General features: G+C 37.8%; 2 protein-coding genes across 2 annotated transcripts; one reads left to right on the plus strand and one right to left on the minus strand.

The window, feature by feature from the left end:
- Window positions 1–99: 99 nt before the first annotated feature.
- On the plus strand, window positions 100–6,347 carry satl1.L (spermidine/spermine N1-acetyl transferase like 1 L homeolog). The gene is given in 7 exon segments (NM_001095305.1): window positions 100–146; window positions 855–1,027; window positions 1,240–1,291; window positions 2,426–2,512; window positions 3,721–3,822; window positions 4,605–4,645; window positions 6,146–6,347. Coding segments are annotated over 7 exon segments (630 nt in total). The 5' UTR covers window positions 100–142; the 3' UTR covers window positions 6,317–6,347.
- An 84-nt stretch (window positions 6,348–6,431) lies between these two features.
- apool.L (apolipoprotein O-like L homeolog) lies at window positions 6,432–17,700 on the minus strand. The gene is given in 9 exon segments (NM_001094534.1): window positions 6,432–6,700; window positions 6,943–7,159; window positions 9,607–9,714; window positions 10,041–10,132; window positions 10,726–10,824; window positions 13,912–13,966; window positions 15,346–15,465; window positions 15,995–16,099; window positions 17,670–17,700. Coding segments are annotated over 9 exon segments (906 nt in total). The 5' UTR covers window positions 17,682–17,700; the 3' UTR covers window positions 6,432–6,602.
- Window positions 17,701–25,544: the final 7,844 nt, after the last annotated feature.

Consider the following 25,544-nt stretch of genomic DNA (forward strand, 5'->3'; position numbering starts at 1 on the left):
TGTCAAGCCAATCAGTCTCTAGCCAATCAGATCGTTGGAATATTTATCATTCAAATTTCAACAGCTATCTCTATTAGGCACAGCAAAAAAGTGTGTGAAGGCTCCACCATATGAGTTCATATAGCCAACGGTGCTCACAGGAATGGGTATTGATACTTTTTTAAATATATTTCACACATAGGAAAGCCTAAAACCTAAATTATGCATTTGACTTTAAAGGGCCAGTAACACCAGAAAGTAAAAATAATTAAATTACATTTAAATGCTATATCTGTCAGTCCGCATCTGTATAATTCTTGGTAGCACCAATCCTGTTTTATATCAGAAAAAAAGGGCACATGTATGTCCACCAGTGCAGTAACTATTATATTAATATAAATATTTAAATACATGTAACTGTAAAAGCCTTTAATATAAGAGATTGTTAGATTATGGCTTCCAGCATGCTTGAACACTGTATTGGAGTGTGCTGGGAGTTTGGGTAGAGCAAAATAAGGGTGAATAATGGCCTTTTTTATCCCTCCATAAAAATCAGCTCCAATCCATTTGGATTTGGTGTCTCAGTAGGTAGCATCTGTTAAAGGGCAACAAAAACAGCAAACATGTGAATGAGAGTAGCAATCAGCCAGGCAGAAGGTGGGGAGAACAATGGGGTATATTTATCAAAGAGTGAAGTTAGAGATCGCCACAGTCCGCTAGAGTGAAATTCCGCCTCGATTCATTCATTTCTATGGGATTTTTAAAAGAGGTGAAAGTATCAAAATACACCTTTCAAACTCCCATAGAAATGAATGGAGAGTGGCAGAATTTCGCTCTAGAGGACTGTGGCGATCTCTAACTTCACTCTTTGATAAATATACCGCAATGCATTCCAACACAAAGTTCTGAAGAGAGCAAATCCAACCCCACTAAGAAATGGGAAGGGGCTGAAGGAGGATTTACTAACACAAGCAGCTGTAATAGTCCTGGATTCACAATAAGGAAGGCTACGAAGGAAGACTGTTGTGATATTCTCCGACTTATCAAAGTGAGTTCTTGACTTTTACATCACCGTAAGAAAAAAAAAATAATAACATGTCAAGATTAAATAATGCCATAAAGATCAAGATGACAATCTCTAATGCTTTATAGTTTTGACTGAACATAATAATTTCTGTGTTGATAAAATATTAATTGAAACACATAATAAGGCTGACACTGAGATAACCAGATTATAATGGTGGTTCCTTTATTTTCCAGGAACTCGCTGCTTACGAAAATATGTCAAATGCTGTGAAAATAACTGAACAGGGTAAGACATTTACATTATACTCAGATCGTATTAAACCACCAATTATATTATTTTCTACCTTATTTCTCCCTTGCAGTTTAAGCCTTTTTTCTCAGGTGCTCTAGTCTTACTCTAACCTTTCTATAGCAATGTGGCCAACATGGGACTAGCCTGGAATAAATGCCCAGCAATGAAAAAGTACAGATGTGCTGCAATTGGGACAAAGTCATAAGTTTTGCTCCTTGCCTGTAATAACATCATTATTCCCTTATACTAAGCGCTATTCAGGAATGTTAGTAAAAAGCTTCTTACAGAGAAAATACTGCATATTCCACCTATAGATAGTATATATATAATTATTCTTTTTGCTACTGGATAGAGAAGACTATAGACTATTTCAAATTGAGGAAATTAAGTTGGTTACAATGTAAATGACAATCTCAGTGCTGACCCAAAGAAAGGATGGGCACATGGCATGAAAGGAAAAGTCAGCTTGAGGGTTCTGTGGCCATCAACATGGTCCATGGTAGTCCTTGAAGACCTCACAATGTCTCCATCAGCTCAATGCACATGTAAATGGTGAAAAATGATTTAGAAACAATGTAGCAGAAATGGCTCTCTAGTTATTCTAGATAATACTGTGCTTACACCAATAAAGGCTCCCATGTTGGATGCAGCGGCAACAAGTGGTATGTTTAATGCAGTCATGCTGTTGTTCATGCTGATCTGTAGATGTATACATGGATAGATGTGATGTTTTAAAGTAAATTCTACTATACCCTGTGGATTCTATCCCTATTCCACATGCTCACTGTCCTGTCAGTTACATTGTTACTAACATCGCACATCTTCCCAACTATCTATCCTGTATATTTGCCCCAATTTTTCCCATCTATTTTATTTCACATATTTTAAACTCTCTCTACTGCCAATTCTTCCCATCTATTTTATTTCACATTTTCTAACCTCTCTCTACTGCCAATTCTCCCCATCTGTCCTCAAGAGTTGTTTCAAGAATCTTGACACAACTGAATGCAGGCCCAGTCCCAAAGTGACAATTTTTATTTATCTGTCCTTTATTTCCACCCTTATAGATCACCATTAACTATAATAATGGTTTGTTATACTTTTAAATATTTGTTTCTCTTGATCCAGATCTACTTGAAGATGGCTTTGGAGGGCAGCCTTGCTACTACTGTCTAGTAGCAGAATTCCCAAAGGAAAATGTTTCTGACACTTCAAGTAAGTGATTACAGGCTGTACATTAAAAGCATAAACATTCCTATATTCTTCATCCAGCAAAAGTGCCCAGATACAGTTTTAGTAATCTCAAAGTCAAATTATCCAGCAATGCTTCCTGTTTAGTCCTTAAAGGAATTGTTCAGTATAAAAACAAAAACTGGGTTAATATATAGGCAGTGCAAAATAAAAAATGTTTTTAATTTTCTATTTACTCAGTTTTAATTTGTATACCGAACCATTCCTTTAAATGGGTTGCATTACTTTTCATAGAATAATTTTAGGTTGACTAGTTAATTCGCTGAGGAACCTGCCAGTGCTAGTTCAATTGCAGCACTGCTTTTCACCACTGCTGGCAACAATCCCCTTTCTTATACACTAACCATAAAGCATCACCACTTATGATGTCACAATATTAATGTTACAGTAACTAAATTGAAATACAGTGTCTTTAGGATACACCAAACACCACTATGCATAATCAGCTGTGTAATTAATTTTGGCATATGTGCCGCAGATTTCAAATTCTGGTGTTTCATGGAAACTGAATATTACCATTTTACACAGCTTTTCACACCCCCAATTCTCCCCCAGTTCACCAGAACCTAGGTACTGAATAATATTTACTTTAATGGGTTACACCAGCTCTGCAGTGGTGTAAAATAATATTGCCATTTTTGGCTAAAGTGTAGTGTTAAAAATACACATGAAAAGCAGGATCAGCTCTTTGTAATGGAATATGTCACAGTTGCAATGCTGTTAATTCACGGGTAAGGACAGCATGGACGTTTTTCATTTTCTTTATTTTCCATGGGTTCAGGTAGTATAGGGGAATTAAAAAAACATTTATCACTTGGGCACAACCAATGTCACTGTGTTGCAGGTGTGTGTAGTATCATAGGTTTCTCAATGTTTGTTTCCCTTAGGGAAATGCAGCTGTTTGAGCTGGGCTTACTGCAGAGGTTCAATCAACCATGGGTATAATAAGCTTCCTGGTTTCCCATGTCTAATGAATATCTGCCTACTCTTTCTGCAGCTGCATGGGATTTATTTAATGAAGAGCTTGTTTAACAAGCTGGGAAGGAGTCTTTTTTTAAAAACATTTTGATATACTTTTAGGAGACATTAAAAAAAGACAAATAAAATGAAGCATATACAGCATGTCACTTGGCAATATTATTTTTGGAAAAATAACCTGTACTCATTCTCAGGCAGAACAGTTGTCGGTTTTGCAATGTATTATTTCACATATGATCCATGGGCAGGAAGAGAGTTGCATTTTGAGGAATTCTTTGTGATGGAGCAGTATCGAGGTAACACTTTAGGGGTTATTTACTAAAATCTGAATTTATTTTATATTATTAAACTCCCATGCTCGATTTTACCTTATTTATTAATAAAATAACCCAGATTAATTGGATTGGAAAAACTTGATAATATCGAGCGAAAACCTGAATCGCTCAAATTTTTTTGAGTTTTCAACCCAACCCAAAAAAGTTGGATTTTCAGGCTAAACCCTCTGAAGACCACTATAACTTCAATTTTGGAAAGGTGCCTCTCCCATTGACTTATACAGGACCTTGACAGGTCTGAGATGGCAGGTTTTCGGATTTGGGATTTTTTCAGCATCTGGCTATAAGAAATGTTGAAAAATTCAAAGTTTTGCCCCAAAAAGTCTGACCAGAAAATTTGAGGTTTAATATATAATTGGTATATTTGGTAACGGTACGCACACAAAGATGCTCATCACTTCTGACATTACTGGGGAATACTGGATCTGTTCTCAAAGTGACTTGAATATGGCTACGCAACTAGCCCCAAATTTGCCAACAAATGTTGACTTATTTTGTGTACCTAATGAAAGTATCCATGTATGTATGGATGTATGTATAAATAAGCCCCTGTGCTTGCCAATCATCTTCCTCGAAAGAACTTCCATGGAATGGCTTACAGGTTCAAATGACAAATCCCTAAAAATCCTTGAACCCTTTTTGTGCCACACGTTTCCATGCAAACACACATTCAGCTGCGCCTAAACAGTTAAAATAACTCATGCATATAACCACCTGATGCCATGTTTTCTTTAATGCAACAGGTTTAGGAATAGGATCAGAAATTCTCAAAAGACTCAGCCAGGTAAGTCCCAATGATTTTAATCACTATTTTCACAAAACCTTATATTAGGATTATGAATAAGTGCTTTGAATATATTATTTAATGATAATGTGAAAATATAACTCAAGTGAGTTTCAGCTATTGCTACACCCACCTATTATGCCTGATAGTAGCACAGCACAAGCATAACAGATTGTGGGTGTCATCACCAAACCCTCTAACTAGTCTTTAAAGGGGATTTTATAAAATGTAAAATTGAATATGCTTCATCACACTGAAATAAGCCATTTTTAAATAATCAATTAAAAATTCTGTACCGTTTCTGAAATAATTAAGTTTGTCATTACTATTCCTCTCTCAGCATCTGTTTCTCTTCATTCTGTCTTCATGCAGCAGTTGGGTGTCAGATATTCATTGACAGTTAGATCCAATATATCTTATAGGGGTCTTCCTTTCCTAGCAGATGTATTAGAGCTCATTCAAATAACTGATTCCAAACTTGAAATATGTAGCGTGACCATAAATACCATAGATACAGCTAGATCTGCTACTTCAGCCTCTTTATTTACTATACCAATGAGAATGCATCTTTAAAAGGCAGGTCATGAATCCAGCTCATTTTCATATGTATCACTTTATCCAGACCTAGCTTATAGTCTTATATTTCCATTCTTGTTGTGCTCTGTGTATTTAGTACATGCTTGTTGTGAAAGATGGGTTATTGCAAGCAGAGTAGTAATTAAGGACTAGAAATAGTCATTGACATAGATAGCAGAGATCATTGCTCAAGTGATCGGGAAAGATGCATACACAGCTCTACAATACTGTATGAAAACTAGTTACGGTAACCCCCATAATTTAACAATAAAGAGAAGTCCAAAAAGTAAAGTTGCAAGATGGTTGCTATGTTCAACACTTTCCAGAGTTGTGGGCAGTTCTTACTTTTCCATTTGTACTAGTTGTATCTGTATGGTACAGGTATGGGACTTGTTATGCATCGGGCTTTCCTGATAATGGATCTTTCCATAATTTGGATCTTCATAATCATGTAAATATTAAATAAGCCCAACAGGCTGGTTTTGCTTCCAATAAGGATTTATTATATCTTAGTTTCAAGTATAAGGTACTGTTTTTTTACTACAGAGAAAATGGAAATCATTTTTAGAAATTTGGATAACACCGGAGTCTATGGAAGACAGCCTTTCCGTAATTCAGAGCTTTTTGGATAACGGGTTCCGGCTAACAAATCCAATACTTGTATTTGTTTACTGTGCTTCCGAGCTCAAAACGGTCATAAGATTATTTTGAATAAACTAATTTTGTTTTAGTCATAGTAGAGCGGATTGCCTTAAAGAGACATTTTGCTCGACTTGTGATCACCACTGGTGCATAATCAGGGTCACAGAGGATGTATTCGGATAGTTTAATTGGCCTAGCCTGATTAAAATAATAACTATTTTGTCCAGTATGAGTGAAAGATGGTGATTTTGTTCATAAAATATATGAACTACTTGCCAACAGGAAGCAATCGATCAACACTGCAAATGTATGAATTTCTTAGTCCTGTCCTGGAATTCATCTGCAGTTGAATACTACAAAAGAAGAGGGGCTTTGGATCTTTCAGAGAAAGAAGGCTGGCATGTCTTTCATATTAACAGTGACAACTTAGCCCGCATTGCATCTGAAACATAAGAACCATTTCAGCAAATAAAAAAAAAAAAAAAAAAAAAAAATCTTTTTCATGTATTCAGTCACTTCTGTGAGTAGATAAAAAAAAGCTATTTTAATACAATTAAGAATGCTGCCATGTGATAAATAATTTTAATTTCTTTTATAAACAGTTTTGTTAACAGTGTCCGTGTATGATGACAAAATATAGGGTAGAAATTGAAAGGATGACAAAAGCAAACAGACAGTACAATGCAGACATTCTGTTAGGATTCCTGAATAAAGCACTTAAGGGTTCGATTAATTTAATTCAGCTTCTGGTGCTGTACATGTCTACATCTTCAGGGTTTGCTTGTCCATGATCCAGAAGGCTCGGGTCAGGTTTAAACTTCTGATCATTTTCTGAATCTAAAGTTTCAAAACAGACAGACAGGAGGAGTTCACATTTGTTTTATTGAGCAATAAGGAGTATTTCGGGCATTGCGTGGGCTTATAATTACCCCCAAGCCTAATTATCACAATGCACAGTCAGTATTTTATATTTATGATTTTAAGCTCCTGCCTGTTTAAGATATATTTGTAAACTCCACACAGATCACCTTTTCTTTTCAATGATAAAGATTTCCATTTTCAGTTCAATAAAAACATACCTGAAGGGACAGTTGCCGGTTTCTCCTGATTATCTAGAACCCCTTCATTTGAATGCATTACATCAAGTATTTCTTCATTTATCAGAGCAGGAAGTTCGGTCTCCACAACAATTAGGGGTTCTGGGTCCTCATCCTTGGTGATGTTAGTCTGGTCCTGTATCAGCTTTTCCAAAACTTCCTCTTGATGATGGTCCCCTTCTGTCACTGAAACTGGTACCTGCCAAGTTTATAAACAATTCAACAACAGTACAGTTAAACAAATAAGTGACCTAATATCCACATAAAATCTGTAATGCCGGGGACAGTTAAAGGACAAGGACAACTTTAAAAAAGCTTTTTTTTTGTTTTTTTAACCCATATAGCCCCACATGTGTACAATTTTAGACTGTGAGATTTTCTTTAATACAGAAGGAGTATGGGAGTAAGCCCACATGTCACATGAAGATACCTTACCATTACTACACTGCACTATCCTAGGCTTTCCTCATCTTTGTATCAGCCCTGATCAGCTTAATAAAGCAGTGCATGCTATCCAGTATGCAATACACTGCAGGGAATAATCCTGACATATTTTTGGAAAATAAACCTTGGGTGTTTTTATGGAGTAGCTGCATCTTCCCTCCTAGAGAAATGTTATTAGCAGCTGGAGTAAAAAAAAAAAAAATCTGTTACAGCAATTGCTGAAACTAAGTGCAAAGTACAAGGCAATTGGCCCTGCATATCAGTAACAGACGGAAGAAATGTCTTCTAATTGCTTTTCATAGCAAATGGGGTTAACTAAATTATTACAATTTGCACAGTTGTTCCTGGATTTATGGAGACTTCCTGCCAGTCAGAACAATAAACTCCATGGTGCCCCTCTGTTCTATAGATAATATACTTATTAGATAATAATATACTCATTGCCATAATCACCTAGTGCAATTCTATGCAAATTCAAATACCAGCCACTCGAGTGAAGCTCAAAGTCCTGCACACATATCATTTTATATGGACATTTATGCAGTTAGGTCCATAAATATTTGGACAGACAACTTTTTTTTTTATAACTTTGGTTCTTGAAAGTTCTATGAAAACTGGAAATTATTCCTCAGTAATCCTCTAATTGACTTGGTTAGTCAGACTCTTCAACAGACACATGGAGTAGCCATCTCCACAATGGTATCATGTAGCATAAAGGAAATCTGGAGAGTCTTTGAAAGTATGAAAAAATGTAGTTTTTATTACCGCACTACATGTTTCAGACCCAACTGGTCCTTCCTCTGGGAACAGTTGGGTCTGAAACATGTAGTGCGGTAATAAAAACTAAATTTTTTCATACTTTCAAAGACTCTCCAGATTTCCTTTATGCTAGAAAAAAAAGTTGTCTGTCCAAATATTTATGGACCTAACTGCAAAAAGGGAGTGTGTTTGTGAGTTTGCATGGGCTGTTGGGAGACGGGAGTCAATGCTGTGCCAGTATTAGTCTAGGGGGTTGGTAATTACAACTATATTGGCTGTCGGGGAGGTGTCACGTTAGTAATCATGCCCTTCATCTGAATTCAGCTGAAATATCTACGAAACTTGAATTTTTTCAGTTTACATGGAGGCATGCTGGATTGCATTTTAGCTGCAACTGAAGCTCTACTTATAGCTACAGATATGATTGGGGTAAGTATCTACAATTATGAAAAGAAAGTATCCAAAAATTCCAAGGCAGGAAGTTGAAGTATTTTCCATTTCAATGTTCTGCACTGACCACTGCACCAAAATATTCTATGTTTCTTAATTAAAACAAAAAGGTAGAAACTATGTGCAGTACAAGACTTATTCATTGAATTCTTACTGACGTGCTGCCATAACAGGTGGACCCCCCCACAAATTTCAGCAAGCTATGTTTAAAATAACAATGGAGGATAACAGTATGTTCAAGGTAAATTAGAATATTATGTAGTTGGGAAAACATATTTCTACCTAAATGCCTTTTTATCCATTGACTGCCATTATTACACAGCTTAGCATAGTGAAATGTATAGTGCATTTATTTTTATTTTTCCAAAATGGTGAATATAGACAGTTCAATAAGCCAATGTTTTTGCTGTAAATTCAACTTCTGTTATACAAAATCCATCAGTGCATCAGGCTCTGTAGTATATGCTACAACTGTAAACACGGGCCTGCTTATAGTAATAGGATTAATCTTATATCTAATAAACTAAAACAAGCCACATCTACAGTATAATTGCAGTGTTTATTTTTACAATCATCTTTATATTTTAACTCCATCACATTTACCAATCTTGCAGTCACTTGAGTACAAGATCTCTTCACATTAATGGTTCAAAGTTCTGCTCATTGGTGCCTTTCCAACTAAAGTCTCATTTGGGTTGTTGGAGAAAGAATTCTTAATTTAGGCCGATTACATATTGTGTGTATTCTGTGTTGGAATATTACAGCTGAAAGAAAAGTGCCCAAAACTACCATTGCTGCTTCCTTTTCACTTCAATGTTTAATGAATAAAAGTGTTGGTTTTGGCCCTTTTCAGTCGCAAGATGTTCTAGTGAGATTTTTTTAAGGCTGAAAAGTGCCAGTGCTGTTATACTAAAACATTTCATTATATGAACCACAAAACTAAAAGCACAATTTTTAAACCTGTGTAGCTTTACTAATACAAAGCAATCATACCTTAAGATCTTCAGTTTGTGTTTGAGCTTTGTTAATGTTTGCTTTCCAGAAGGAACTCAATGTATCATATGTCCGATGACTTACTGCATAGACTTTTCGCCCTGTTAACTGGCAAAAAAAACAACCCAAAACACATTTAGAACATGATTGTGAAGCAAGAAATATCTATATATTCCAAATATTACTGGTTTGTGCCAGCATCAACTGGTCAGAAAACAGTCCTAATTGTAAAAGCACACAGGTAATGCAAATAGCTTTCTGGTCTCAGGTTTAAATATATAAGCAATAAATTATTCAGTGATTCAGAATTTGCAAGAATTCTAATCTAAGCGAAATATGTGCTTGCGCTTGCAAATGTTTAGTGACATTTCAAAATCTCAGTGATACCGAAATGGCTAAGATTCTATATTAATAATACATTATCGGTTGCTCACCTTCGCAAAAATGACTGCTTGGGTTGGATAACAAACGGAAATACCTAATGCTGTAAGCCCCAGGGGGTACGCAATTTTCTTTAGTCTGGATCCTGTTAAAGCCGAATACAGCAATCAAAGCAAGGAAAACAGAAACAAAAATACAATTTGCATTTTGAGACAACAGTCTGGTCTAAAAATGCATAAGTATGTTTTATCTACTTAGATTATTCAGTTCCCCAAAACACATTAATATATTATATTATCAATGATTTTCAGTTCAGTGGGTAGAAAATTAATTTACAAACAAGAGCTTTGATTAAAGAGATGAAATTGTGTGGTCAGTGAGGCATAAAACAAGAGAAGCCCTGTCTTCCTGAGTGCCCATCAGCACTGTATTCTCTCAATGAATATCCAGCCAAAAGATACAGGAGTTACTTCAAAGGAATTTAGGCACCGTAAAAAGTTGGACAGCTCTGCCACCCTCGAAAGGGAAAGGATCTATTCTTGATATTTTCAGTTCTTTTGTATGTTGCTGTTGCATGTTGTTTAGTAAAACATTAAGCTCGATTTGTCAGCCAATGTAAAAGATGGACATTTAACAAAAAATGTAATTGAAATCAATCAATGTCCTATTCAGGTCTTCATATCTGGCATATGCAAACTAACTCTAACCTAATCTAATAAAGTATGAGTGGAAGCTTACCTTTTCTTGCCAAAACCAAACCAGCTAAACCGCTCACAGTGATTATACCCAGTCTTGCAAGGAATTCTGGAGGAGGATTCTTCAGGTAGACGTAACTATCTGAAACATAAATCAGTATAATAAGAAACTAAAAAACCCATTGCATAAAATGGGCCTGCTGCAGAGAGCTGCCCTCCATCATTGTGATAATAACCACTATTTTGAATACTTGACAAGTATGAACTAATGTACAACAAAATGGAAAACAACATGCGAAAAATATCCTTCCTGATTCAAGTACAGCAACAGGGTTCATCCATATATTCTGTATTTAGGATAAGTATAACCTTCCATCCACTTATTCTGAGAAATGGGACACTCACATTTTCATTGAAGCTGCACCAAGAGAGAAATAGAACAACACAGACAGTAATATACCAACACCAGAATCCAATGCACATCTCACAAAAGCTCTCCATGTTTACAATCAACCATAGTCCTGTTAAACAAGGGCACTAAGTCTCTGTTGGTATTTACAGGACTAGTAAATATTTTATTCTCACAAATTTAGACCAGTGGCAGCTGATATGCTACAGGTATGGTCTTTACAATGGTTTGGGGTTGTGTACAGTGGAACCCCATTTTTACGGCTCGGAAATATCGTTTTCCCTAATATAACGGATACCTGGATTTTACACTGATTTTTTCGGTCCCCGGGAAAATGTAAAGACGGGGTTCACTGTATTTGGCTTTACTCCCTATAGAGATTGGTAATTTCACCTTCTGGTTTCTTATAATAAAGGTTATTAGGCTGACAAATCAGAAGTTTTTACGTGCAACTTGCACCAACACACTTTCTATTAGCAACCAATCTGCTGGATTTGAATCAGTCTACTACAAAAGAGAAAATAAGAGCAAAGATCTTACTGGGTGTAGAGGCACTGGAAAAAAAATTGTATATATAGTATTAATTAGCCCTCAGAGTCTCAGTCCAAAAGAAAGAATTTGCTTGGATCTTATGACCAAACTTTAAAATTAAAGGGGCACTATTGCAAAAATGAAAATTTAATAATAGCTTCAGCATACTGAAATAAGATGTTATATATAGGATATCCGCACCTCCTAACACAGCCCCATTGTTCTAATTGCGTCCAATTAAATATGGTTGTGCTGACAACTCTTTATATATACACATGAAAACAGAGAAAAGAGTTCCCAAAAGAAAGGAACCACCAAAGAGAGTCATGAACGTAACACCATCCAATTTAGTACATCAAGAACATCATTCGTGAGGAGAATACCACTAAACATTGCTGTCCATTGTTGTGAAAACACCTTTGTTTGTGGTTTGTTCAATCACTTGTGTGTTTGAAATTCATATTTGTGAGAAATTCATTAAATATATAAGTTAAGAGAAAGTTGATTGGTATATAAAGTGCTCCGGTGCCAAAGAGTGTCACATATGTGATAGACAGTTCATAATCCACTGATATCCAATTGCTGAGTGGACTTTTACTTAAAACTTAACATTTAATTACTTTGTTAAAAAAAAGGAGGGATTTCATTAAGTTAAAAACACTCGATGTATAACGACCAGGTGTATGATATCTGGGATGCTCAGTGTGCAACACTGTTAGTACACTGACCCCACTGTGATCTTACATCCACCTATCAGCCCTCTTAAATTTTTTTTTATATGTGTACAAAGGAAAGTGGTCGGAGGATTGCAGAGTGGTGGTATCAAGCAAAATCTTGGTGGCAAAAAAATACAGTTCAGTAATAAATATGATCAGACATACGTTCAATGCAGTCGTTTAGTCTGTCTAAAAATTTGGCATATAAGGTATAAAATGAGCCAAAACAAGCAGAGTCTAGTGTGCCGTTAAATTTTCCTACCACTGTGTCCTCTCAGAGGCACCTCTATATCAGTGAGGCCTAATCCCCATACCTAGTGCGTAGAAAGCAACACCAAACAAGGTTCGTATGCCAAATATCAAAAACATGTGGAGCTTCCACCAAGTTTTTCAAGAGTAATTTGACCACCATCCATGTGACCAATTCCTTTCCCCACTTGCATACGCAAGTTTCAAAAAAATCAGCCAAAGCTGTACGCCTGACGCGCGTTTCGCCACGAGGGCTTTCTCAAAGGCAAGATGACGAGGCACTCGTGATCTTTACGTAGTCGCATTCGTCTCTATTGGATGTGAGTGGTCACGTGTACTTACGTCAATGCGACGTCACGGACACGGATCTGTGTATCATTAGCCTGCCATACATCACTATTACAGAGATTAAAGTGAGCCTTATTAGCTTCATTATAATTAGAGCAAGCTATTATACAGTGGAACAGGAGCAAGAGGGAATGAGAAGAAAAAGGGATATCGATCATTGTGAATTAGAACATAATTGTTTATTTGGGGCAAAAGAAAAAATGGAAAATAAATATTTACATGGAAATAATAATGACCATGTACCTAAGAGTAAAATCAATCAATTGGTCAATAGTTGTTTGCCAATAAAAGTATGCAGTGGTAAACTTTCATTCAGACAAGGGAAAGTTGAACTTTCATTCAGGCCACTTGGGGTTAGAGTTCCAAGTTCACGAATGATGTTCTTGATGTACTAAATCGGATGGTGCGACGTTCATGAAATAAGATACTTTATAATTACAATCAATTAAATATTCTGTACCATTTCTTAAGTAATCACTATTCCTCTCGCAGCATCTGTTTCTCCTCATTCTCTCTTCATTCAGGAGTTGGGTGTCAGATGAATGATCCAATATATCTTATAGGGGGTCTCCTTTTGCCTAGAAGATTAGAGCTCACTCTATTAAAATGAACAGAAATCCTGTCTCTCTACATGAAGAATTTGTGCAAACGGCAGTTATTTTGTTAGATTTTGTTTGTACTGGAATCAGTTATTTGAGTGAGCTCTAATTCATCTGCAAGGAAAGGCTATATATTGGATCATTCATCGACACCCAACTGCTGCATGAAGACAGAATGAAGAGAAACAGATGCTGAGAGAGGGATAGTGAAGATAAACTTGATTATTTCAGAAACAATGCAGAATATTTAATTGATTGTATTTAGAAAGTTTCTTACTTCAGTATGAGGAAGCGTGCTAATTTTGCGATAGTTCTCCTTTAAGTATTCAGTGCAATCTAGCAAGGATAATTATTTTTGGTTTACCCCTTGTACTCACCTTTCCCAAATTGTACTGTATCTTCCACTCCATTTCTGACAGATGAACAAAAATGCTATGGAAAAACAGTTGAAGTAGTTAAACCTTGTGTGTGTTCCTAGCAAATAATAGCAGATAAGCAAAATGCTACACGTATTTTGGCCTCTTAAATACAACCTATTGTATACAGTGGTTTAACAGTTATGGGGATAGACCCCACTGCTTAAGGGGGCTCAGTAAGGAATCCCTGTGCTGATCCGTGTAATTTTATGTTAAAAATGTAGTTAAAAATAAAGAAATTGGAAAAGCAAAATAACTAAAAGTGGTTGGCATAAAAAAAGGAAATCATATATACAGATTAGAGGTAGTGCAGAAAGCACCATGTTTCTTCTTAAGGCACTTATGCTACACATTTACCATGAAAGCAGTTTGTATGCCTTTAAATATAGTGCAGTTACCATGAACTGGTAAAATGTGATTTGTTTCAGAAGCTCTAAGGCCTTGTCACACCAAGCATTTGCTCGCCAGGATATTTCTGACAGTGGAAAAAACGTCTGTCACTGAACAGGCTGCCATAGGCTTTCAGCATGAAAATGCAGGGACAGGTGTTCCTTGCTGGCAGCACAACATTGTCCATAGGCCTAATATAATGTATTTAAACATGCAACTATGCAGTGTATGAGGGCTGCCATACAAATACCATTAAGAATGTAAAGCCCACATTGTATTGCAGAGAAACAGATATTCTGTTTAGATTACACAGATTTTAATACGTAACTATTGAAATACACTGAAACCACTCTTTTACATGTTCCCGGGGACCAAAAAAAATCGGTGTAAAATTCCTGGTATCCGTCATTTCAGGGAAAAGGCTATTTCCTTCCCGTAAAAATGGGGTTCCACTGTATGCCCCCCAACCATTTGCAAATGATCTCAGAAGATCACTTTCTACATCATACTAATAATTAATTGTTAAGTTGGTTGTTGCTAAGTTGTAAAACCCCTTGAATCCGTTTTGAGATTTTAAATACACACACTCTGTCAGGGGAATCCCCCTCCTCAGCTATGTTAAAGCGCTCAATAAAGCCATTTATTTGATACTAACAAGCCAGACTCCGATAATGCTTTGAACAGCGCTATACAGCGATGACAGAGAGTGTGTGAGTAGAAGCCGGCTGGAAGGAGCCGATTCGTCGCGAGAGCAGCAGTTCAGCAGGAGCTGGCGTGCAAGGGCAGAGCTCCGCCATTAATCACATCGTATTTCTTCGTTTGAGGTTTTAAATAGTTTAATATTTATGTTAATCCATCTATAAACCCAAATCATACTTTAGGCTTTTATATACTGCTGGGATTGGTTCTTACATTTAAGTGAAGTGTTGCTAATAGTAAGTAATTAAAATATGTAAAAGTTCACCATATTAAAGAATGGAATAAAGCAAAGACAGGAGAACTTACCTTGCCCCATATCACAAAAGGCCAAATGGTTTCCCGCACTGAAGAGAACCCAGACTGGAGACGACCTGGGTGTTCTTCAATATATTTGGATTTTTGAGCAGGAACGGAATAAATGGATAGCTATAAATGAGAAATATTTTGTTTGCTTATACTTTTTCAAGGTCTAAATAATAGTGTGTATGTGTATATATATACACACACACACACTTTATTATAACATTGATCAGTAAACACATTTATTAAGTCTTATTCTGTGAAATCAGGTAAGTGTGTAAGAAGCACAATACATTTATATTTATTTTTGGAAGCTCCAAATAAATGATCTCATGTCAAAAAGGGGGTTATATTTTACCATTAACACTGACAATGCCTATGGTATCACTGGCTGTTGCTGTGCTACATTAAGCACCATCTATGAAGATGTGTCACATAATTGATTAGCACCACCTATATTGCTCACATCAATGCCTGCCCTACTGCCCCACATTAGGTTCAGTTTCATCTGGAGGTAATTAACCTTCTTGCATGTACACAAACTTTGTCTAGGAAGCCGGGCCCCAGTGTTGGGAAGCCGGACCCCAGCAAAGATAACCATATAGCGGCCATGTTTGAATCCAATTATTTCAAACAGTTAAACAGAGGACAATACCTGAACAGGGCTCAAGAGATTTCCTTTAGGCTCCCGATCTGAAACAGCATAAAGGCCATATGAGGTAAAAACCAAACTTGCAGGCACTGCGGCCAACTTGAATATCTGCAGGGAATAGAGCAAAAAAGACATTTAATAAAAAAAAAAAAGCCAAAAAACTTCTCACACAGATAGTTGCATGGTATGTGACAACTGCTATACATTTTTTCAGCACATTTTCTCTAGTGAGAGCATTTCTAATAGCAGACAGAGCGGGGTTTGTGGCTAGTCTACTTTATCAGGAAAAGTGTCACTACTTATAAGAACTTATTGAACCTCAACATCATGTTTATTCTGAAATGTGAATGGACGCTAAATTCAGACTTCAAACTGCATGTACATCTTTATGTAAATAGATGTTATAGGGGCTTGGGTTTCCAGAGGGTGAGATCTGGACATGGAAGAATGCTATACACCCGGAATGTCCAAAGTCAGATCCGGGGGCCAATTGTGGCCAGTTTTCAGATTTACACCGGCCCTCAGCCTCCATCATGAAATTAATAATATTGTGGTCCGCCAGCACAGTGCAATCAGGAAGGGCACATGATTAGTAAATTGATGTGCCACTTGGTCTACTCATACTGGCTTAGGGCTGAAGGTGCAATAGACGTTCTGATGTGCCAGTACAGTAAAATAAAGATGTATGCGAGATCGGTGCCTCACTACGTGCCAGTACGTGTCTATTGCCAACACCTTCAGCACACAGGCAGCAGTATAAACCAAGTGGCAGCAGAGCCGGGCCAATGGCTCAAACACGCATGCGCAAAAGTATGCGCCAGCGCGCAAGTACGTGCATGCGCGAAAGTACGCGCCAAGCGCATTTAAACGCAAATTACCAGCGGCAGCCAGGGAGACACAGGACCAGACATGGGGTAGGCGAAAGAGCAGGTACGTGCCTGGCGCCCCCTCAGCTTTGCGCCCTAGGCACGTGCCTACTCTGCTTACCCCTAGTTCCGGCCCTGAGTGGAAGATCATTTCACTAATGAGCCCAATATTACTGCTATGGCTACTCGATTTCTTGTATAAATGAGGTGCGGAGAATAAGTCCAAACAGACTCCACTTCTTAAACGCTGTGTACGTGTCCATCTCCAATGAGTGAATGATCCTGATCACAAGCTAGCTACATCAGAATGGATGTCAGACTGAATGGTCGGCCCCCACACATTTTCACCTCACCAAATCTGGCCCTCATTGCAAAAAGTTTGGACACCCCTGCTATACACACATAAAGGGATCAGCTGCTGCCCGGCACACTAGCCTCCAGCCCCGCACATGTTTCATGATTAAAGCTAGAAAGTCCACAGAGGCCCTTTGCTATGAAACTGCTGAAAGGTTGCCCAATGGAAACTTTTTGGGTGAGATAAAACTGCCAGGCTGCTGAATAGATACATGGGAGCTGTCATTGGACTGTAGGTATTGGACATGTAGAGGTTTTGGGGGGGAAACAGAGACAGGACAGGGACAAGAACATTTAGGAGGAGAGACAGGGCACAGGAGTGGTTCAATGTACAAAATAAAATGTGACAGATGTTGCTCAGGGAAGTGACAGGAGGCTTAGTCACACAGCTTCAACGCACATTAAACACTTGTACTCAGAAAGACACAACATTGCGAATGAGGAGGAGGATCACTCACCTTGGCCACCATGTCCGCCCCCTCCTAGCGGGCAAGTACGGTGTTGTAATGGGTTCAAACTTCCTCCTTTCTCGAACTGCCAAGCTTGGATACACCACGTGACCCATGCGTATCAGTCCGCCGCTTGACGCCAGCACAACTGCGAGTTCGTAGGGCTATAAACCTGCGTATAAACGTAGTAGGCGCGTTCACGCGTTGCTGGCGGCAGCGGTTTCAGTAAGGGTGTCAGCGAATATATTCACCTGTGTATTAAGAGTACCCCTTAAACAAGGTCCAGTTGCCTTGCTTAGATTATTTGTATGTGTAGACGAAATTAAGATTTCCCTTAACCAAGGTGATAGGACTTTTTTTCATAACCAGGTATTATAAAGATGCGCATTTATCAGTCGGTGACCCACGTGCTGAACTCAATAGTACGTCTGCTGCAGTGTCCCTCTGTGTCCTGAAGTAGCATATAGCAACACAGCCGGGTGACCAAAGCATACAGGCTCCTCCAACCCAGGGAACTATCTCTTTAGCCTAAAACCCTCTAGTCACTGAATCTCTGTGGGCTAATTTGACGTTGCCTCTCTGTAGTCACCAAACATAAAGCATTTGTGGCCCTGTAGTTGGAGGAGTGTGTGTTTTACACCAAGCACCGATTCGAATTTCTGCATGAGGCATGGAGTTCAACTTGAATTGTTACTGCCTTTGCCAGATCACTTAAGGATATGTCTAGTAATGATGGGCATTTGGGTCAGGTGCAGGTCAGACTGGGGATGTACACTCCACTGCTCCCCAAGATTCCCTGTCTTGGAACCAGAAGTGTAGACAGAAAAAGCATACAGAGTGGGAAGACGCGGATTGGGAGTGGGTCCTACAATGGCAATATTTTGAGGGTTAGGGTGGAGTAAGAGTTAAGGTTTTGCAGGTTAGGTTTGGGTGCAGGTTGTTTTTCCTGGTCTGCACACATCACTAATAGCCAGGAGGTGTCGCGATCGGCTCCCTAAATACAGAACAAGTGCTAGGCTCCCTGGCCACGTCTCCGCTTCCGTCTGTAGCAGCCGCCTTTGGCTTCGGGAGGAGCCCTCAGCTACTCAGATGCCACCAGGTCTTAATAAGAGAGGAGCCAGCAAGAGTTCTGGACAGGCAAAGGGGCACGGTCGTTACCAAGGTTTTGGAGGGAAGGCAACAGTTCAGGGAATAGACGAAAAGCGTAGTCTTGTAGGCTGTCGGTACAGGCAGAGTTCAAGCAGGGTCAGACAGGCAGTGGTCGGTATAGGCAAGGGTCAATATCGGTAGATTTCAGAATCATCAGGCAGGCAAGGATCAAAACTGGAATCAGACAGGAAAAAAATCGCACCCAGGATACTAACAAGTTAGACCTAACAACAGGCAATGAGTTTGAGCTCAAAGCCCCTTTAAATAATAGAATTTCAGAGTGATGACGTCACATGTACGGCACGTAAAACCTGGAAGTGCGTGTTGTGTGCACCCTAATGTTGGGGGAAAATCCAAAGACCAGAGATCACGTGAGGTAGAAAGGGTTAACCAAGTTTATTATTTATATAATAAACATACACGAGCTACATGGATACTGTACTCAATAGAGACAGAACAAAAGATTGACCAGACATTATATACCCTCTGGTAACCAATGTTCATCGGAAAGGAGGTAAGGGAGTACATTTCAGTGTCCAATTAACTTGTATGAGAGAAACTAAGGAGTAACTTCAAGGACGATTCACCTAGGCACAGAATATAAAAACAATACAGGATACTGATAAGAACCGACTCAGCAGATGTTACACAATCTTAGGGAAGCCTTGAAACAGTTTCTAAAAGGGCCCCATGGGCACTTTGAGACCATCCACTCCACTAAGGGGGGGATCTGCGGTCCAAGCATGGCCTGCATAACTTTTCCTCCACACTAGTAATTACGGGCAACTGCGGAAGAAGGACCACATGGCGAGCTTCCCCGCCAGCCCACTAGACCACCAGGGTGAGTGTTCGTTACAGGAGGGCTGCACTGATTGTATCCCTCAGTTTTCAAGTAATCTGATAAACCTTGCTTGGAAAGGTGCAAATCAGGCAAACAAGGCTTCTCTGGTCCCAGCATCCTTTGCTACTCCTGCCTTGCATGTCTGAAATAAAGGACAAGGTAGGGATTGTGCTTGGGGATGCCTACTATTGATGTGAGGTCAGGAATAACTCAACCCGTGCCTGACCTTAATCTGCGAAACCTTAACCTGCATGTGACCTAACAAGCAAAATTTTGTTATATCTGCCTTCTGAGACAATTCGGAGTCACAACATTTGGGCAAGGAAACTGTGCCAGTCAGTTCTTTTGATCAATTGATCAAAATAAAGTAGCTGTGAGCCTAAACTGCAGGGGGGGGGAGGGGATTATTACAAAATAGATGGATTATAGGAAAGGATCCATAGCTCCACTGTCATATGTTTCACATTCTCATAACTCATTTATTGGTTATGAGGAGATTACCTGCTTCCTAATGATACCAAACAGCCTATACCCACCAGTTAGGAGGGATGGTTCCCGGGGGATTGGAACATGAGACATCCTTCATGTTTGGTATCATTTTGATTGCCCACATATGGATGTGACCAGGTTTCCAACTTTTCCCTCAGGAGGACACAAAGAAATTCTAGTTTGCTACGTATAGGGTTTCTCAGTCTTTTATCCCCTTTTATTTACTTACTGTTTGTATTTCTGTATTTTATGTATATCTTCTTGGTAACAACTTTTTTTTTATAACTGCACTGTTTACTTCTGTAATATTAAATATAAAATTGAATATGTTATGTCCTCATGCTCTAAAGAACTCTACACCCATATGAAGGCTTTTGCCTAGATGTATTAACCCTTTGAATGTGTTTAAAGGGAAAGTTACATACAGTATTTATATGCTAAATAACGAGTTTGGTTAGCAGGAGAGTGTGTTTGAATGTAATTTAACCCTTTGGCTGCTGGAGTGCTTGTTGAACTAGTATGATCTAACCCTGACTACCCATTGTAGGAGAGAGTGTTTGATGCATTGGTGTCACTTTCAGTTTCTATAGATGGTGGCAGGGAATTAATCTTGTGGGTGTTCGTATGTTTTGGGGTGTCTGGTGTGGCTGAGAGTGTTGTTTTCTTGACATAAAGTCTATGACAAGGTTGTCCCACTCATTCCCAAGAGAGATTCTATTCACTAACCGTCAGCACAACATCAACTTGATGGACAGAGTCACATAGCTCTAAATAAACTCCTAGACACATTATATCTGACAAGTAGGATTTTAAAAGGTCTGACAGCTAATATGTATGGGATGCCTTTTCTGGAAACCTGCCTTTTCTCTGTAATAATAAAACAGTACATTGTATTTGACAGTAGCCAATCTCCATGAATCCATATTGGTGGCAAAATAATCCTAATGGGTTTATTTAGGGGCAGATTTACATATGGTCGAATATCGAGGGTTAATCAACCCTCGATATTCGACTGCCGAATATAAATCCTTCAACTTCGAATGTCGAAGTCGAAGGATTTACTCGAACGATGGAATGAAAAATCGTTAGATCGAACTATTAAATCCTTCGAATCGTTCGATTAGAAGGATTTTAATCCATCAATCAAACGATTTTTCTTCGACCAAAAAATTGTTGGAAAGCCTATGGGGACCTTCCCCATAGGCTAACATTGCACTTCGGTAGGTTTTAGGTGGCGAAGTAGGGGGTCAAAGTTTTTTATAAAGAGACAGTACTATCGAATGGTCGAATATTCAAACGATTTTTAGTTCGAATTGTTCGATTCAAAGTTGTAGTCAAAGGTCGAAGTAGTCAATTCGATGGTCGAAGTAGCCAAAAAAAAAGATTCCAAATTCAATGTTTTTTATTCTATTCCTTCACTCGAGCAAAGTAAATGGGCCCCAAAGTGTGTAAATGATTTTCAGCAGACTTGTAGCAGATAATCCAAATTAAGGAATGAGATCTTATCCGTAAAACCCCAGGTCCCAAGCATTTATTTCCATTTATCAGTGTTTATTGTTTATGAGTGCAGTGTGCCATCACACGTTACCTGTTCGGGTTGTATCAAGTCTAATCTGTAAGTGGAATTATATGGGTGCTCCGAGGAGGAGGTTCGTTTCATTTTTGTAGTGTATATAAAAGTAAGTAAGCTTTGGTAAGTCTTGGCATTTATTTACAAAGCTTGCAGCAGAAATGTGGTTGTGATTGGAACCACTAAAAAAAATCACTTTTTTATGGTAAAGCAGAGCAGAATGTTTGTGGTCTGCAGAGTACTAAACATTAATCATAAAGCCACCTTGTTTTCAAACAGTGGTTGTATGCGTGTAAGACTATAATTTCGAGTATTTGATCCCAGTGAAAGTTTTAGAGAAAACCTCATGGTTTGAGGTACATGTATATGTTTTAGATCCAACCATTATCTGGGAAACATATTTATTTATATTTTTCATGACTACATGTATTTGTCTCGAAATAACGTCTGATGTGGTTGCGCGAAGTATGGCGGATACTTCCAAATCGAAAATTTGCAAGTATGTAAATGTGCCAATTGGACTCTATGAACAAGCTATTTAAGCCTGACTCTCCTATGTCTCTCAGAAGCCACAAGTACTGTAACCAATGAACTTGCTTAAGTGAGCTCTCAATACTTGGCGGACAGGGGTTATGTTATATTATGATAAGTATCTGAAATACTGTTTTCCCAACACATTTTAAAACTAAATGACAAAGCTACAAAAGCAGCATTACATGATGAGGCCCATTACTTTTTGTATAAAATACATTTGATGAAGAATTTTGTTCCTTAATATATTTAATTTTCAGTAAATTGCATGTTTGCACATTTGTAAACCGATAGGGTCTGGTTTGTTGTAGGTTTTCTTGTCTCAAAAACTCATCAAATCGTACAAACAACCCTTCAGAGAGAAACATAATTCAAAAAATGCCAATAAGTACTGGAATTTACCTCTAATGAACGTGAATAATGCTTCCTATGGTACTGTATATCGAATGTCAGTTGATAAAGGAAATCAACATCCCTTGTGATGTTACAGTGTACAATGAGAACTGCCTGTCAGTGGATTTTGCTGTTTTCATCACTGCTGTTCCCTCAGATAGAAACTGAAGTGGTGGAACTGCTATGCTTTGGATATTTGGCTAGTGTACATATTAAAGGTTTCCAGTCAGGGGGACTTTGCCCACCTCATGCTAAAGTTTAAGATATCTAATGGACAAAGGGTTGAGCAAAACAATACTAATGATTATGCAGGCAATAACTCAGTCACATCTGTATTACTCATGTTATTTATTAAATACACTGTTGATGTGCTTACTTATAATGTGGAAAATGTGAAAAGAAAGCACATTTCATTGTAATTATACATTGTTTTCGCTAGTACTGCTGTTCTATATGACTAACATTGCAACTTTTTGCCCGTGTCATATTATATGGTCTCCACACTTCCCTTTTACTCAAGCAATAGCATGTGTTCCTCCAGTTGTTGAAGAGATAACCCAATAAAAAAAAAAGAAAGGAAACCCTCCAAATGATTGGAAATAACAGTGCTGCCTATAAGTACATAAGACAAAGTAAACAGAAGGTGCTTCATCTAGTGGTGGAACATAGAGGAAACAGGCATTTTTTCCTTTTCTTTGAAACAGTCCTAAAGAATGTTTGGTTAGTAACTTGCTATTGCTGCAGTAATACTGAACATATTTACATGTTATTGGAAAACAGACAAGGCCTAGCAACCAAAAAAGTTACTAGTGGTGGTCATGTGACCATAGTCTGGTACCAAAATAAACTTTTATATTCTGAAAACTGAAGGCTAGTAAGATTTAATGGTTGAACACCGGCAATATAATAGTGCTTTGGTATATCAACCTGCGATACAAAACAAAACAATGTTACTACAGCCTACTTCACAGTTTATATGCAGGTAAAGTGCAAGCCATAGTATATGAGATATAAATGTTTTTTTATACAGTTAAGCATTATATTTTAAAAAAAAAAAGTCTTTCTGATTTGTACATATCTCTATGGTGATCAATTACACACAGCTCATTAATGGCCCAGAAATAGCTTGGACAAATGTTTTATTTGCAATACAGCGTCTGTGTCACAAGTCACAAATTGTAGTGCATTTTCAGGTTCCCCTCACCTGCTTTTATGAAAGTAAAGCTACATTGGTGCATTGCCTGAATCAAACAGTACTTAGTAGTGATGTACAGATTCAACACTCTCCAGAACAACATCTTTGGCCAGTGTACAGATATTTTTCACTTAGAGGTTTGGATACATTAGCAGCACCAAAGCCATTATTCTAGACTATTCTGTGAATGGGTCAGAATGACGTCAAAAGAAAGGAAAAGCTCTGCAATAAACATGATACTGGGTTGGAGGATGAACAAACTCTTCTGAAATCCACGACTGATGATAGATTCTAATCATGCCTTATTGGGCATGTCAAAAATAAGGAAGCTGTTACTGTGATTACTGTTTATCAAGAGGAGCTTGGCAGTGGGCTATAACTTTAAATCTATTTAAATATGCACAGTGCTCATGTCTACTGGAAATGGTACAGTAGCCCTTAATGTGTTGGGGTAATATAATTTATAAAGGATGGGGTTGACTTTTTTTTTGAAACCCACAGTATTTGATATTTGTTGGCGTGGAAAACCAACTGGCTGGAGAAGCAACTTGAGTTTATTGGTATTTATATTAGGAAATGTATTTCATTATTATCGCTTAACCTAACCCATTGGTATTTATTCCTTGTTTCACAGAAGTGGTTCTTTACAAATGAGGCCAGAAAGAGACTTGCCTTTACTACAGGAAAATGTTTATACACACTTTTGAGGTTAAACCTTCAGCTGTTGACTCTTTTCTCCCATTAATCTGGTATTTGATACAATGCTGACATTTGGTGCTCTGGTCATGAAAGTGTTTAAACAAATAAACATATCTAACAAAGAAGAATGAGGTTTCAGTTTGTCAGAACAGATTTCACTATTCAAACACCGTTCTGCTCAGCAACTACACACAGCGCTAGTTCACCATAAATCAAAAATGAACAAGCATTGCATTGGTATTATTTTTACAAAGCAGTATACAATGTTTCCCATTCCATATTAAATATCCATATGTTCTTTTTCTTTTCTATTTGCTGTATTTGTATTCTTATAATTAGTTTTTCTATAGTTTTTCATAGAGCAGTTTGATGATCCTCTTGCTTGTTTATCCACAAAAATATAACCCTACCCCTATATTATAATTGCATTAAAATAGACAAAAATACTGTATATCTTACCTTCAAATGAACACCCCTTGTAATTGTCTACTAGTACTACTATTGAATACTATTTTACATTTATTCCTTAAAGGAGACCCATCACCTGAAAAAAAATATTCCAAATCCTATTTTATCACGTTAGTCAAGCAAAATGAACTTTTACTACACTATATAAATTATTTGAATCTTGTTTCTTTCTCACATTTTGATACTATAGCAAGCAGACAGGAGCCATTTTGTGGACACTGTTTTTAATTCAAGCCTTGTATCATCTAAAAATCTTGTTTGTGCACTAGAATGGGGGACCTGATGTCCATCCTCATGCCCTGGTTACACAATTTAATGATAAAGAGAGAGGGGGAATGTGGGGAGAGCAATGACATCTAGTAAGTGCTGAATGGAAAGTGAAAGTAATTGCTTGCTCCGCCTCTATGCCTAAGGCATAGAGGAGGGGCAGGCAATATTTGAGTGACAGCTGAGATTTTTAAATTAGTTTACAACAACTATGCATGCTTTAATAAAAAAAAGAATTTGGATTTCATGTTTAATTTGAAAATGACTTTTATTATTCAGTGT

Source organism: Xenopus laevis, chromosome 8L (genome assembly GCF_017654675.1).
Source record: "Xenopus laevis strain J_2021 chromosome 8L, Xenopus_laevis_v10.1, whole genome shotgun sequence".
NCBI classification, from domain to species: Eukaryota; Metazoa; Chordata; class Amphibia; order Anura; family Pipidae; genus Xenopus; species Xenopus laevis.